The sequence below is a fragment of the Bos indicus genome, chromosome 4 (assembly GCF_029378745.1).
Source record: "Bos indicus isolate NIAB-ARS_2022 breed Sahiwal x Tharparkar chromosome 4, NIAB-ARS_B.indTharparkar_mat_pri_1.0, whole genome shotgun sequence".
NCBI classification, from domain to species: domain Eukaryota; kingdom Metazoa; phylum Chordata; class Mammalia; order Artiodactyla; family Bovidae; genus Bos; species Bos indicus.
The window spans coordinates 38,034,046-38,051,204 of NC_091763.1; the positions used below are offsets into that span (position 1 = coordinate 38,034,046).

The 17,159-nt window shown below is 35.7% G+C and overlaps 1 protein-coding gene and 1 non-coding gene across 9 annotated transcripts in view; both read left to right on the forward strand.

Moving 5' to 3' along the window:
• PCLO (piccolo presynaptic cytomatrix protein) overlaps window positions 1-17,159 on the forward strand; it is a 398,862-nt gene that overhangs the window by 261,628 nt on the left and 120,075 nt on the right. For all 8 annotated transcript variants that reach the window (XM_070787660.1, XM_070787662.1, XM_070787664.1 and 5 more), the window contains exon 10: window positions 16,799-16,924. In XM_070787660.1, coding sequence (XP_070643761.1) covers window positions 16,799-16,924 — 126 coding nt within the window. The remainder of the gene's footprint in view (window positions 1-16,798; window positions 16,925-17,159) is intronic.
• LOC139182869 (U6 spliceosomal RNA) lies at window positions 5,196-5,302 on the forward strand. The gene has a single exon (XR_011566430.1). It is a non-coding gene; the product is annotated as a U6 spliceosomal RNA (small nuclear RNA).

Below are 17,159 nucleotides of genomic sequence, written 5' to 3' on the forward strand. Positions count from 1 at the left end.
GTGTATGTGAAATGAGTATGTGTGTGTCGAGTATATATAGATAACTGGATGGATGGATGGATGGATGAATAGATAGAGAGATCCTCAGTAAATTATAGTAGTAGTGAAAACTATAAAGATAAAAATGAAAACTGTCATAATCTGACAATTTACACTCTCTTTCTTTCCTTTCTTCTTTATACCCAGCTACACATAGTAAATGTTAGGAGCATATTGTAAAGTAGTTTACATACGTATTTTGTATATAGGTATAAATTACCTAACAAAGACGTTTTCCTGTTACATCAAAAGATCTTCATAAGATAAGTTTAATTATTTTTATTATATTTATAGATATTTAATCATCTATATCCACCATTCCTCAGTTGCTAAACATTTGTGCTGACTTCCCCTTTTCAATATTATAAACAATACTACAATACCACAGTGAAAAAATGCTGCCATGATGTTCTTTATTTCCCTAAAGTATAGAGGCCATATTGGGGTTGTACTCAGGAATAGAATAAACAGTTCTGCCAAGGCCAGCATGTTAGTATCTAAAAGTTGGACTGCCCCCTGGTTCTTTCAGGAAGATGTGATTTGCTTGGTTGAATAATTGTATAGACTTGGAGGAAACTGAGTCCCACCTGCTCAGGGATAAGCAGAAATTGGACTGGAGCCCCTTGATGAAAAGTGGACATGTGAATTGCTCAGTCATGTCCAACTCTTTGCAACCACATGAACTTTAGCCCACCCAGGCTGCTCTGTCCATGGGGATTCTCCAGGCAAGAATATTGTAGTGGGTTACCGTTACGTCTCCAGAGGATCTTCTCAACCTAGGGATTGAACCGGGGTCTCAGGCAGATTCTTTACCATCTAAGCCACCAGGGAAGCCCAGATCACTTGATAAGGAGTACTATTTGGTGAGGGATCTTTATATCCACCAGAGAGGGAAGGGGATTTTATGATTACACCATTTAAGAACCTACTAATTAAACTAGATAATGAGGCTGCATATAATATTGAGTCTTGAGTTTAGCCCTTGGACCTGATTAGTGTTTTTTATTTCCTTTCAATGATTTTATCATTTCAGGAAGTGGGTTATTTTGGGGGGTTTTTTGTTCTTTTTTTTTTTTTTGGCTTATGTTATTTTTTTTAATTTTGTTTTGCTAAAACAGAATACAAAACGGATCAAAGTTAGGACAAGGTCATAAAAGGAATAAGAGTTAGACCCAGATCATATTAAATAATCCTGAATTTAATTTGATGGGTAATATGAGCACCAATTAAATCACTGAAGCTTCCTTTTAGAGATTTTTTTAATGGTTTTGTCTGGTTCAAAGCTGAATTCTGAAAAAAATTTAACCATGATGAAATAAGAAACACCAATTTTTTTAAAAAAATTCTATAATCTTTTTTTGAGACCGCACTCCTGTGCTCACATGTGGTATATCAAATAAAGGGGAACTGCAAAAACCAAAGAAGAAAAGGAAAGATATACCCACTTGAGTACAGAGTTCCAAAAAATAGCAAAGAGAAATAAGAAAGCCTTCCTCAGTGATCATTGCAAGGAAATAGAGGAAAACAATAGAATGGGAAAGATTAGAGATCTCTTCAAGAAAAGTAGAGATACCAAGGGACTATTTCATGCAAAGATGGTCTCAATAAATGACAGAAATGGTATGGACCTAACAGAAGCAGAAGATATTAAGAAGAGCTAACTAAAATAAACAGAAGAACTGTAGAAAAAAGATCTTCATGACCCAGATGATCATGATGGTGTGATCACTCACCTGGAGCCAGACATCCTGGAATGTGAAATCAAGTGGGCCTTAGGAAGCATCACTATGAACAAAGCTAGTGGAGGTGATAGAATTCCAGTTGAGCTAGTTCAAATCCTAAAAGATGATGCTGGGAAAGTGCTGCACTCAATATGCCAGCAAATATGGAAAACTCAGCAGTGACCACAGGACTGGAAAAGGTCCGTTTTCATTCCAATCCCAAAGAAAGGCAATGCCAAAGAATGCTCAAACTACCGCACAGTTGCATTCATCTCACATGCTAGCAAATTAATGCTCAAAATTCTCCAAGCCAGGCTTCAGCAATACAAGAACTGTGAACTTCCAGATATTCAAGCTGGTTTTAGAAAAGGCAGAGGAACCAGAGATCAAATTGCTTAACATCCACTAGATCATCAAAAAAGCAAGAGAGTTCCAGAAAAAAAAAAATCTATATCTGCTTTATTTACTATGCCAAAACCTTTGACTGTGTGGATCACAGTAAACTGTGGAAAATTCTGAAAGAGGTGGGAATACCAGACCACCTGACCTGCCTCTTGAGAAATCTGTATGCAGGTCAGGAAGCAACAGTTAGAACTGGCCATGGAACAACAGACTGGTTGCAAATAGGAAAAGGAGTATGTCAAGGCTGTATATTGTCACACTTCTTATTTAACTTTTAGGCAGAGTACATCATGAGAAACACTAGGCTGTAGGAAGCAGAAGCCGGAATCAAGATTGCTGGGAGAAATACAAATAATCTCAGATATGCAGATGACACCACCCTTATGAGAGAAAGTAAGAAGAACTAAAGAGCCTCTTGATGAAAGTGAAAAAGGATAGTGAAAAAGTTGGCTTAAAGCTCAACATTTAGAAAACGAAGATCATGGCATCCGGTCCCATCACTTCATGGCAAATAGATGGGAAAACAGTGGAAACTGACTTTGTTTCAATGGCTGACTTTATTTTGGGGGGGGTTCCAAAATCACTGCAGATGGTGACTGCAGCCATGAAATTAAAAGATGCATACTTCTTGGAAGGAAAGTTATGACCAACCTAGACAGTATATTAAAAAGCAGAGACATTACTTTGCTAACAAAGGTCCATCTAGTCAAGGCTATTGTTTTTCCAGTAATCATGAATGGATGTGAGAGTTGGACTATAAAGAAAGCTGAGTGCCGAAGCATTGAGGCTTTTGAACTGTGGTGTTGGAGAAGACTCTTGAGAGTCCCTTGGACTGGAAGGAAATCCAGCCAGTCCATCCTAAAGGAGATCAGTCCAGAGTGTTAATTGGAAGGACTGAAGTTAAAGCTGAAACTCCAATACTTTGGCCACCTGATGCAAAGAGCTGACTCATTTGAAAAGACCCTGATGTTGGGAAAGATTGAAGACAGGAGGAGAAGGGGACGACAGAGGATAAGATGGTTGGATGGCATCACTGACTCAATGGACATGAGTTTGGGTAAGTTCCGGGAGTTGGTGATGGACAGGGAAGCCTGGTGTGCTACAGTCCATGGGGTCTCAAAGAGTCAGACACAACAGAGTGACTGAAGTGAACTGAGGCAAAAATGTGGTGAACTCTACTTCATGCAGTTAGATACATTGTAGGTAACACACTCTTAACATGTCTCCTACATTGTTTAGGAACACTTAATGAGAAAACATTTTTTTTAAGGTCAGGTGTTTGAAAGTTAAGGCACTTATGTCATTTGTTCTTTTTCTTGTGGAACACCAAAAGAAAGTGTCCATTGTCACTTTGAGAACATGTGTTTTCCATGCTAAATGCTGCAAGTTCTGGGAAACTGAACAGATTCTAGCAAGCAGGTCTTGACCCCAAATTTCTCCCTTCCCATTCAGAATGGCTTTCTCTCTTTACTCTTATTAACTGTCCAAATATGTTGTAAATATATGATACAATTTCTCATTGTAAGCCCCTCAAAGTGTCTTAGAAATAAAGAGTATACAACTATATAAAAAATCATATTTAAAAAGAATCTCTTCTAAAATCATTTCTTCCTTGTATATTTCAGTGAAAACTTGCATTCATTTCCTCAGTGATAAAGGAAGTATTTACTGTTGGACTAGTTCCTCATTCACATCATCACTTTTCCTGACATCTGTCAAGATGAATATTGCTTGTAGAAATGGGTTCCTGCCATTAAGTGACCTTAATGGCTGTGCTTTTAACTGGGGATGGATGAACACATTTTTCTGTTTTTCTTAAATAAAAGCAAAGGAATTAATAATTGATTCTGTAAGGAGAGGGTAAAGACATTCAAGATGTTTAACCTACAGGTTATGGAGGGTAATTTGGTGATGTTAATACTAAATATAAGTGTATATATATATATATACAGAGAGAGAGAGCGTGCATATGATTTCATCTTGGAAAATGGATAAAAAGAAATGAGATTCAATTAAAAGAGAAAAGACTTCTAGAATATTTTCTAAAATTATCTTCTAGAATTTTTTTTGACAATTAGAGTGATGAGCAAAGGTATATAGAAAGAACAAGAATGTGGGACTCAAGAAGAAAAATGGGCTCTAACCTTGGTTGTTTTACTTACTAGCCAACCTAGCCAAGTTTCTAACCTCCTGTAGTCTCAGCTGCTTTGTCCTAAAATGGTATGGACAGTGCCTAACATGGAAAGTTATGAGATGATTTAAAAATGCAAAGTAGGAGAAACTCTAGAAATGTTAGTTACTTTTTTTCCCTTCTATCCCTGAAGATGTTACCGAAGAGATTGAAAACAAGTAATATATAATACATATAATATTGGTACAAAGTAGAAACACCAAATAGTGTTCATTAGTTCAAAGTCATATATTTTGAAACATACAACTAAACGTTCCCTAAATCTTATGCAGTAGAAAACTAGGTGAAATAAAAGCAGCTCACTTTTTGTTTAGAGTACAATTTCAGAGGAATGTTTATCCTTAGCCTGGCCACCTAATAACATATAATATTTATTCTTAATTTCAGATAGTGTTATAATAACAGTTTTTTTTCCAATTTTATTTTATTTTTAAACTTTACATAATTGTATTAGTTTTGCCAAATATCAAAATGAATCCATCACAAGTATACATGTGTTCCCCATCCTGAACCCTCCTCCCTCCTCCCTCCCCATACCATCCCTCTGGGTTGTCCCAGTGCACCAGCCCCAAGCATCCAGCATCGTGCATCGAACCTGGACTGGCAACTCGTTTCCTACATGATATTTTACACGTTTCAATGCCATTCTCCCAAATCTTCCCACCCTCTCCCTCTCCCACAGAGTCCATAAGACTGTTCTATACATCAGTGTCTCTTTTGCTGTCTCATACACCGGGTTATTGTTACCATCTTTCTAAATTCCATATATATGCGTTAGTATACTGTATTTATGTTTTTCCTTACTGGCTTACTTAATAACAGTTTTAAAAATAGATTAATGAGTGCTCGCTTTGGCAGCACATATACTAAAATTGGAACGATACAGAGAAGATTAGCATGGCCCCTGCGCAAGGATGACATGCAAATTCGTGAAGCATTCCATATTTTTTTAACAAATTGAAAAACAATAACCATATGATTATCTCAATAGATGCAGAGAAAGCCTTTGACAAAATTCAACATCCATTTATGATAAGAACTCTCCAGAAAGCAGGAATAGAAGGAATATACCTCAACATAATAAAAGCTATATATGACAAACCCACAGCAAACATTAGCCTCAATGGTAAAAAATTGAAAGCATTTCCTCTAAAGTCTGGAACAAGACAAGGGTGGCCACTTTCACCATTACTATTCAACATAGTTTTGGAAGTTTTGGCCACAGCAATCAGAGCAGAAAAAGAAATAAAAGGAATCCAAATTGGAAAAGAAGAAGTAAAACTCTCACTGTTTGCAGATGACATGATCCTTTACATTGAAAACCCTAAAGACTCCACCAGAAAATTACTAGAACTAATCAATGATTATAGTAAAGTTGCAGGATATAAAATCAATACACAGAAATCCCTTGCATTCCTATACACTAATAATGAGAAAACTGAAAGAGAAATTAAGGAAACAATTCCATTCACCATTGCAACGGAAAGAATAAAATACTTAGGAATATATCTACCTAAAGAAACTAAAGACCTATATATATAAAACTATAAAACACTGGTGAAAGAAATCAAAGAGGACACTAATAGATGGAGAAATATACCATGTTCATGGATTGGAAGAATCAATATAGTGAAAATGAGTATACTACCCAAAGCAATTTATAGATTCAATGCAATCCCTATCAAGCTACCAACAGTATTCTTCACAGAGCTAGAACAAATAATTTCACAATTTGTATGGAAATACAAAAAACCTCAAATAGCCAAAGCTATCTTGAGAAAGAAGAATGGAACCGGAGGAATCAACCTACCTGACTTCAGGCTCTATTACAAAGCCACAGTCGTCAAGACAGTATGGTACTGGCACAAAGACAGAAATATTGATCAATGGAACAAAATAGAAAGCCCAGAGATAAATCCACACACATATGGACACCTTATCTTTGACAAAGGAGGCAAGAATATACAATGGATTAAAGACAATCTCTTTAACAAGTGGTGCTGGGAAAACTGGTCAACCACTTGTAAAAGAATGAAACTAGAACACTTTCTAACACCATACACAAAAATAAACTCAAAATGGATTAAAGATCTCAACGTAAGACCAGAAACTATAAAACTCTTAGAGGAGAGCATAGGCAAAACACTCTCCGACATACATCACAGCAGGATCCTCTATGACCCACCTCCCAGAATAATGGAAATAAAAGCAAAAATAAACAAATGGGACCTAATTAAACTTAAAAGCTTCTGCACAACTAAGGAAACTATTAGCAAGGTGAAAAGGCAGGCTTCAGAATGGAAGAAAATAATAGCAAATGAAGCAACGGACAAACAACTAATCTCAAAAATATACAAGCAACTCCTACAGCTCAACTCCAAAAAAATAAATGACCCAATCATAAAATGGGCCAAAGAACTAAATAGACATTTCTCCAAAGAAGACATGCAGATGGCTAACAAACACATGAAAAGATGCTCAACATCACTCATTATCAGAGAAATGCAAATCAAAACCACTATGAGGTACCATTTCACGCCAGTCAGAATGGCTGCAATCCATAAGTCTACAAGCAATAAATGCTGGAGAGAGTGTGGAGAAAAGGGAACTCTCTTACACTGTTGGTGGGAATGCAAACTAGTACAGCCACTATGGAGAACAGTGTGGAGATTCCTTAAAAAACTGGAAATAGAACTGCCTTATGATCCAGCAATCCCACTGCTGGGCATACACACTGAGGAAACCAGAAGGGAAAGAGACACGTGTACCCCAATGTTCATCGCAGCACTGTTTATAATAGCCAGGACATGGAAGCAACCTAGATGCCCATCAGCAGATGAATGGATAAGAAAGCTGTGGTACATATACACAATGGAGTATTACTCAGCCATTAAAAAGAATACATTTGAATCAGTTCTAATGAGATGGATGAAACTGGAACCTATTATACAAAGTGAAGTAAGCCAGAAAGAAAAACACCAATACAGTATACTAATGCATATATATGGAATTTAGAAAGATGCTAACAATAACCCTGTGTACGAGACAGCAAAAGAGACACCAATGTATAGATCAGTCTTATGGACTCTGTGGGACAGGGAGAGGGTGGGGAGATTTGGGAGAATAGCATTGAAACATGTATAATATCATGTATGAAATGAGTCACCAGTCCAGGTTCGATGCACGGTACTGGATGCTTGGGGCTGGTGCACTGGGACGACCCAGAGGGAGGGTAGGGGAGGGAGGAGGGAGGAGGGTTCAGGATGGGGAACGTGGGTATACCTGTGGCGGATTCATTTTGATATTTGGCAAAACTAATACAATATTGTAAAGTTTAAAAATAAAATTAAATTAAAAAAATAGATTAATGAATATAACCAAAGTAATTATATTAAATAACTCTTTAGTAAAAAATATTCCCTAACATATACTGGATGGTAGAATCTGTTGAACTGTGTTGAATACCTCTTTTACTAAAGCAAATTGATTTTGATTAGACCAGGTTTAGCCTGTAACACAAAAATAATCTGGACACCTGGATTTTATTTATAGTATCCCTAAAGTGACTTGGCAAACTCAGAACTTTTCTCTCCAAATCAGTTTTTCAACTACTCCCCCAAATAATAGTTATTATAATATAATTATGTTATCAGGCCTGTGTATATATCATTCTTTATAGATTTGCAAAGTAAGATATTGCAAAGTAAGATAAGTATTAATATTATGTATTCATTTAATAGATATATATGATATAGTAACACAAATGCTAAAATACAAAATGATAAAATCTTTAATACTGGAAAGGTAACAATTTCATCTTTGTAATGGCTGATAAAGGTATAAATAAGTCAGACATTTATTCATCAATAGAAAAATGGAAACTATAGTGACAAAACAAGCAGAGCCTTTTCCAAGCGATCACTTACAGCTTCAGATTAAATTATATTTAAAACATATGCATTACAATATGTAGATGATCTAGTGGGAAGTTGCTGTATAACACCAGGCGCTCAACCCCATATTCTGTGACAACCTGTAGGGGTGGGATGGAGGGTGGTGGGAAGGTTCAAGAGGGAAGGGATATATGTATACTTACAGCTAATTCACCCATCATTTCATGGGAAATAGATGGGGAAACAGTGGAAACAGTGTCAGACTTTATTTTGGGGGGCTCCAAAATCACTGCAGATAGTGATTGTAGCCATGAAATTAAAAGACACTTACTCCTTGGAAGGAAAGTTATGACCAACCTAGATAGCATATTCAAAAGCAGAGACATTACTTTGCCAACAAAGGTCTGTCTAGTCAAGGTTATGGTTTTTCCCATGGTCGTGTATGGATGTGAGAGTTGGACTGTGAAGAAGGCTGAGCGCCGAAGAATTGATGCTTTTGAACTGTGGTGTTGGAGAAGACTCTTGAGAGTCCCTTGGACTGCAAGGAGATCCAACCAGTCCATTCTAAAGGAGAACAGTCCTGGGTGTTCTTTGGAAGGACCAATGCTAAAGCTGAAACTCCAGTACTTTGGCCACCTCATGCGAAGAGTTGACTCATTGGAAAAGACTCTGATGCTGGGAGGGATTGGGGGCAGGAGGAGAAGGGGACAACAGAGGATGAGATGGTTGGATGGCATCACCGACTCAATGGACATGAGTTTGAGTGAACTCTGGGAGTTGGTGACGGACAGGGAGGCCTGGCGTGCTGCAATTCATGGGGTCGCAAAGAGTCGGACATGACTGAGTGACTGAACTGAACTGAACTGAACAGCTAATTCACAGTGTTGTACAGCAGAAACCAACACAACATTGTAAAGCAATTATCCTCCAATTAAAAATAAATTTAAAAACATTAAATGCTGCCATTTAACCCACAAGCTGCCTAAACCCAAAATGTTTCCTGTCCTCGGTATTGACTGACAGATACTGACTCCCCAACATTTTTTACATCCTGGTAGTTTTTAATGGCCTAATTGTAAGGTCTCTCTTCACTCTCCCCTCTGCAACTGAATGAGAAAGGGAAGGGCTTTATATGCAGCTCCCCAACCCATCCTTTCTCATCCCACACCAGGTTCCCTGGCCCTAGCCTAACGGGAGACTCATCCCTAACCCATTCATTTGGAGTGTGGGCTCCACTCTAACATTACCGTATATTAGGTGTTGTCTTGAGCAGTTAACCTCACAAAATCTTATTTTATTCATGTAGAATATAGGGTTTCCTTTTTGTTATTTTTAATTTTAAGATTCATTGTGTTAATATAATTTTACAGACATTTTCCAAGAACAGAGTACAGTACAAATCTATTATTTTTAAGATAACTGTAACTGATGCATTAGCCCTCATTTTAGTTCAATCGCTCGATCATGTCCAACTTGTGACACCGTGGACCGCAGCACCCCGGGCATGAAGCCCTATGTAGAGAAAATTAGACACTTTAAAGTTTCAAAACTGAAAATTAGACACTTCAGTTTTCATCCATTCATGATTCATTCATTTACAAATTTCGTGTAGCCTAGATGCCATGTACTTGCTACACACATTATACTAGAACCCCAGCGATGCAGAACTGATACACAGAGCTCTTCCTCTTCATTTATGAAGGACAACAGTCTTTCTGTTCATAGCCTATTTTCCCTGTATCTCCTACCCTCTATCACTGCTCAATCACTGTGGTTAAGTACTATAAACACAACTATTCCACTGGTTTTGCTACCAAGACAATATCCCTATGTATTGTGTGCACAGAAAACTCAGAATGCAGCTTTCATCTTGGTATTAATTTTTTGTTGATGAATAACAAGTTACCACAAATTTAATGCCTTAAAACAACACACATTTAGTACTCAATGTTTTTGTAGTTCAAGAATCTCAAGCATGGCTTAACTAGGTCCCCTGGTCAGGAACTCACATAGCTGCAATCTGTGTGTTGTCTGGGAAGGCGGTCATCATGATAATTCTGTTTAACATTCATCACCAAACATAGTTACAAAATTTTTTTCTTGTGATAAAAACTTTTAAGATCTACTCTCAGCAACTATCAAACATGTAAGTTAAAATAAAGAAAAAAACTGTGTGTGAACGAAATGTCCCTTTTAATGTGGAAGTCCTGAAAATTTTCTTGGTGAGAATTATTTCTGAAGCATTTCAGAAAGAGGAAATCCTATGCCCTCTTAGTAAAAATACCTTATCAGTTCATACATCATCTGACATTTGGAAGATGTTGCTTAACAAACTTAGAATACCAGTGTCTTGACGTATTGTTGTTGTTGTAATCGCTCAGTCATGTCCAACTCTTTGCAATCCCATGAACTATGTATAGCCTGCAAAGCTCCTCTACCCATGGGATTTCCCAGGCAAGAATACTGGAGTAGGTTGCCATTTCCTTCTGCAGGGGATCTTCCCAATCCAGGTATCAAACCCGGGTCTCTAAAGTGCATTTGTTACCACTGTGCCACTTTTGACTTATATCCATGACTTATCTTCCTTATTTCCCATGCCAATGGCCATTTCAGTCCTATGGCAGGCCAACTTGGACCTATCTCATCCAGGATGGTCTAAGTGTGAATAGCGTTTTATACATGCTTTGAAGCCCATGCAACATTTTTACCTTAATATTATTCAAATTACATTAGAAAAAGACAAATGGTGAACTTTTGTTCATAGAAATGTGAAATACAATATTCACTTCAAATTCTTTATGAATCTTTACATATTTAAAAGTAGGAAAGAAGATTTTATACAGTAATTGGCTGAATTTTAAAAAAAGCTAATGGTTGAAGAGCTGAGTTTGTAATTTGCATGTCCAGACTTACAGTTGGATTATATTTGGCATGAATATGGCTTTTCCATTTTGAATTTTCTAGAAACAGTCAAGTATGGATTGTTAATAATGCAATTGATGAGCTTTGTTGTGTTTGTAGAAATGTTTTCTTATAATGAACAAAAGTAAGTAAAGTTAAAGAACAAATAGTGAAATATTCTTTAGGTCTTTGTTTTCAAAAGTTAATGAATTAATATAACATTTGATAAGATGCAAAGGAAATCATTATGGTCTTTTAATGTAATTTGATTTTTTCTAAATATTTTCTTGGATAATTTATAGCTGTAGGTACAACAGCCTTATGCAAGAGTATAATTAAGATGAACTATAAAAATAGATTTAATTGAACTATCTTTTGTGTATTTTTCATTATCCTTAGTACATCATTAGCATTGATTATTTATTGTTTTTGTTGTTCAGTCGCTAAGTCATGTCCAATTCTTTGTAACCCTGTGAACTGCAGCACACCAGGCTTCTCTGTCCATTTTTATCTCCCTGAGTTTCAAACTCATGTCCATTGAGTCAGTGATGCCATCCAACCATCTCATCCTCTGTTACCCCCTTCTCCTTTTGCCCTCAATTTTTCCTGGCATCAGGGTATCTTCCGATGAGTTAGATCTTCACATCAGGTGCCCAAAGTATAGGAGCTTCAGCTTCAGCATCTGTCCTTCCAATGAGTGTATTCATATTAATATAGACAATATATTTATATAGACAGTCTTTCTTCTTCAGCCCAACTAATTATATGACTAAACTAAGCAGTATATCTTTGTTCTGTAATAACTTTATTATGAATAATAGGTTATTGATTTAAAGACTACTATTCATAAGACAGTATGTTCATTGATGAAAATTTTCCTTTTCCTTGATGCTTACATGTAGCACATGATAGTGATGAAATGAAACAAGTATTGTCATTTTGCCCACATTCAGTGCTCTAATTATAACATCAAGCTATTTTCATGTTATTTAATAATGGAAATAAAAACATTTTTGTAATACCCTAAATATCAGAGCATTTAATGTAACGTTGATAAACATATAAAAGTAAGGGAGATTTAAACTGCAAATTGAAATTCAAATGTGAGGCTGTTTCCTTAGTATGCTCATGTTATTTTATGTACAGCTTACTTTTTTATTTTTTCATTTCAATTTATTGAGGTATAATGGGCTTACAAAATTATAAGATATTTAAGGTGTACATCATGGTGATTTACAAATACATTGTGTTGTGGTTGCTTATAGATCTCCCTTTAAGACTTCCTTAACCACATTTATGGTTATATGTTATAAAATTACTGTAACTTTGATGATCTCTTTTACTAAAGCTCCCATGTTCTTTACAGTAATTGTTGGCCTCTCTTCTCTGCCATATGGTGAGCTAAAGAGCAAAACCAGTGTACTTTCATGGCTTCTGAGGAAATATTTTAGCAATGTTTCTAGATGGAATAGAAACAGAGAGGGAAATAAGTTTATGTTGTTAAAAATTTGTAAAAGTTAAAACCAATAGTATCACTTATCAAGGACCACTTAGATTTAAGCATTTCAGTTAAAAACTAATTTTGCCTCTTAGGCTTATAAAATTATTTTATTGACATTCTGCTTTTTAGATTTGAGCTGATGTGTTTTATTTTTATAGAAGTGTTTTTGTTTTTCTGTCTATATTCATAAAATATCAAAGTATAACCATAGAAATGGTAAATAAAAATATCTAGATTTATATTCTTAGAAATTATATAAATTAAATTCATACTCATGGCATCCAAATTAGGATACAGGCAACTATTGTAAAATAAACAAATGTTTTCCTTTAGGTCTTTTTATTTTCTAACTTGCTTTTCTTTCACAAACTTTTAATATTTCTATGTTACTTTATTGTATACATGAAAATCAAAAGCAGTCAACACAGCAGGATCAAAAAGAAGAAAAGTAACTTTTGAAAATGCTATGTATTAGAAGTGGTTTCTATATACATTTATTCTTGAACAATATGTGTTTGAACTGCATGGGTTCATTTAAATGGAGATTTTTTTTCAATAGTAAATATATAATGCTACACAATCCACAGTTGGTTGAATCCAGGGATATGGAAGTACACAGAGAAACCTTGTATACAAAGGGCTGAGTATAAGTTTATGAGGATTTTCAACTGCACAGAGGGTCAGCACCTCAACCCCCAGGTTGTGGAAGGGTCAACTGTCTATCAAATCTCATTTTTCACAGTATTTTAATGGCTATGCATTACTCCCATTTTACCAAAGACACTGATTTGTAAAGTATATTTAAAAGTGTCAAATTCATTAGCATGAAACTGTATTTTACAAAATTAAATAATTATTGTGGATATAGTTGTAAGTTCCTATTATAGATCCTTTACTACAGGATTTTAGAATGTACTCAGTCACTAAAAATCAAATGGCACTAAGAACCCAACTACTTATCTTTAAGACAATGTCATTTTTCAAAATGAAAACATAATCAGTTTTTTTAAGTAGTCACATGTTAATAGATTCTGAAATTCTACTTTTTAGCTATACATTTACAAGGTATAACAATTCTGTTTGTAGTTTCTAAGTATATGGCTACACCATATTCTATATAGTACAGAATTATTTTTATGAACTGTATTTATATGGTATTTTTTCCATTTTTTAATTTAAATATATATTTTTTTAAATTTTAGTGTTGGGTTGGTTTCTGCCATACAACAGTTTTTAATCTTAAAAAGAAATAAGAGGTGCCATGAGCACTTTACTATACCCTACTATGCTCTGCTATCATCTAGCATAAATATTGATATAAAACTTGGTCTTGAAAATATGCCTTTACTCTAAAGAAATCTCATCAATCATCTTTTGGGATCCCAGATTGATGTCTTAAAATTGATACGGATATATTGACCACATTAGAAATTCAGTATAGGTATCTGTTTTATGAAATATTTAACAAGTGATGAATTGCACCTTGTGAGTGATTCAACCATGAAAGATAAAGCCAAATCTTAGATTAAGAATCTGTTTTTACTTTTTCTGGACAAATTCCATAGGAAAATCCTTTAAATATGACCAGCTATTTTTAAATCCTCATTTTGTAATTTCTAAAATGGCTTAACACTATATATATACACACACATATATATAAAATAATTGAATAAATAGTGGCTAATTACTTTTCTTCATCTTCTACTCTTTCTTAGTATCTATCTAACGTCTAATTGTAGAATCAGTCCTGGTGAATCTTTAAATGCTAATGTCTAAGAAATCAACTTTTGTTGAGACTGAAAGTCATATATAATACATGCTCTATGTCATATAGTAAATGCTAGTCTTCACTGATCCAGTTATGTTCAGTTTGGATCCTCAATTAATCTCTAAGAACAGGAACACTGAGCTAAGAAACTTGTGACAGAAAAGCGCCACAAGTAGGGCCACAGAGAGCTAGGATCTTATTTAACTCTCACCCTTGGCAACCCTTTGTAGAAACATGCAGTTAACGTGTTTTGTTTTTGTTTTGAGGCTAAATCTTCAGAACACTTGCTCTGGTGAAAAAGCAGGTCTCGGGATGAGAGTGGGGAGTGGGGTACTAGGGGAAAAGAGGGAGAGTAGGAAGGGGGAAAGGGGAGGAAGGATGAAAGGGAGGGAGGAGGAAGGAAGAAAAGGAACGAGTAAATTCATTTGGAAGGATCATGTCACCTAGAAATAAACAGTATTTTACCAAAATACACCTCTACTAGATAAATAAAGAAGCAGTTCAGTGTCATCCACCTCATTAGAACTGGTTCAAATGTATTCTTTTTAATGGCTGAGTAATACTCCATCGTGTACATGTACCACAGCTTTCTTATCCATTCATCTGCTGATGGACATCTAGGTTGCTTCCATGTCCTGGCTGTTAGAAACAGTGCTGAGATGACCCTGTATTGCGAGACAGTAAAAAAGACACAGATGTATAGAACAGTCTTTTGGACTCTGTGGGAGAGGGAGAGTGTGGGATGATTTGGGAGAATGGCATTGAAACATGTATAATATCATATAATAAACGAATCACCAGTCCAGGTTCGATGCAGGATACAGGATGCTTGGGGCTGGTGCACTGGGATGACCCAGAGGGATGGTATGGGGAGGGAAGTGGGAGGGGGGTTCAGGATTGGGAACACATGTACACCCGTGGCAGATTCATGTTGATGTATGGCAAAACCAATACAATACTGTAAAGTAATTAGCCTCCAATTAAAATAAATAAATTTTTTAAAAAGCAGTGCATAATTCAGCTACTGCTTGTTGAATGTTTGAATTGTGTTGATGCTAACTGCTGCTGCTGCTGCTGCTGCTGCTGTTGGTGCTGCTAAGTCGCTTCAGTCGTGTCCAACTCTGTGCGACCCTGTAGAGGGCAGCCCACCAGGCTCCCCCGTCCCTGGGATTCTCCAGGCAAGAACACTGGGGTGGGTTGCCATGTCCTTCTCCAGTGCATGAAAGTGAAAAGTGAAAGTGAAGTTGCTCAGTTGTGTCTGACTCTTAGTGACCCCATGGACTACAGCCTACCAGGCTCGTCCACCCATGGGATTTTCCAGGCAAGAGTACTGGAGTGGGGTGCCATTGCCTTCTCCAGTTGATGCTAACTAGAGGGATTCTTTTTGAGGAGTTAAGTAGGAAAGTAATAGGATTTGGAAGAGACCTGGCTTTTAATTTTAGAGATTTTGAAAGAGTTGGAAATGGTACTTCAATCACTGAATGAAATGTTTAATTAATTGTGTCTTCAATAAAGGAGAATTCTGCTTTCTTTAAGTGCTTTCATTTTAAAATCTTCTTGCCATTTGTAACAAAAATATATGTGGAGCTGTATACACTAGCTGTTTTTTAGTTTACTCTTTTAAAATAAACTTAAAATGTCAACAGTTTATTTGATTCAATTAGATCTCTCATAATAATCATCACTTCTCAGCCTTTTGGCTAAGATCAAGTATAGTGTGTAGATTTCTCATAATAATCATTTTCCATCTTTTATCTGCATCGCTAATTATAGAAAAATCTGTTCTGTGGAATAAGGAACAGTTTACCAAGTTGCTCATCAGTAAAGAATGCTTTTATTATCCCTGTATTAAATGCCATATTAATGCACAAACAATATTAGTTTCTGAATTAAGGCTGAAATGTGAATAATAATTCATAAGTTATGATCATGGTTTCACTTTATCAGTTGCAGTCATTTATGTCTTCTCAATTTATGATAGCCATTACTTCCTTTTTGTAAGTTAAATGTTCATCAATTTCATAAATGAATTTTTTGCTCTGAAATTATTTATACTGGGAACATCATCATATAAAATTCTTGCAACATATATGATCAAAATGGACAAAACTTTATTATATTATTGAATATGGCTGAAATAAAAAATAAAAATTATTTGTTAATGTCAGATTAATCATTATAGATCCTACCAGATCTCAGATAATTCTCTTTCCTATCAACTACTATGAAATCATAATATTGTTCTTTTGTTATCAGTGTCCAGTTCCAATATTCATTTGGGGTTAACTTCTACATATCAGAACCCATTTTTTCTGCACCTTATCACTTGTGATAACTGTTGTCCTTTCTTATTGCTAATAATTTGCTAACTTTTCAATACAGGTAACGGATTAGGAATTAGAATTGTGGGTGGTAAAGAAATCCCTGGACATAGCGGAGAAATTGGAGCCTATATTGCCAAGATTCTTCCTGGGGGAAGTGCCGAACAGACAGGGAAACTTGTGGAAGGTAAGAATAAGGATTTCAGAGTAAATTAAAATGAATGTGCTCATATTAAACATATCTTAATTTGATCTGAAAGTTTTCTCTTCTTTTACTGTCTAGGAAAACCTCTCTTTGTGGTTAAAGGTGACATTGTGGTATAGTAAAGGAAGATATGTCCACCACTGTATTCATTTTATTTTCAATTGCATTGTCCTTTTGCATTGCGGAGTATCTTGTTTAAGAAACAGTAATTAGCCAA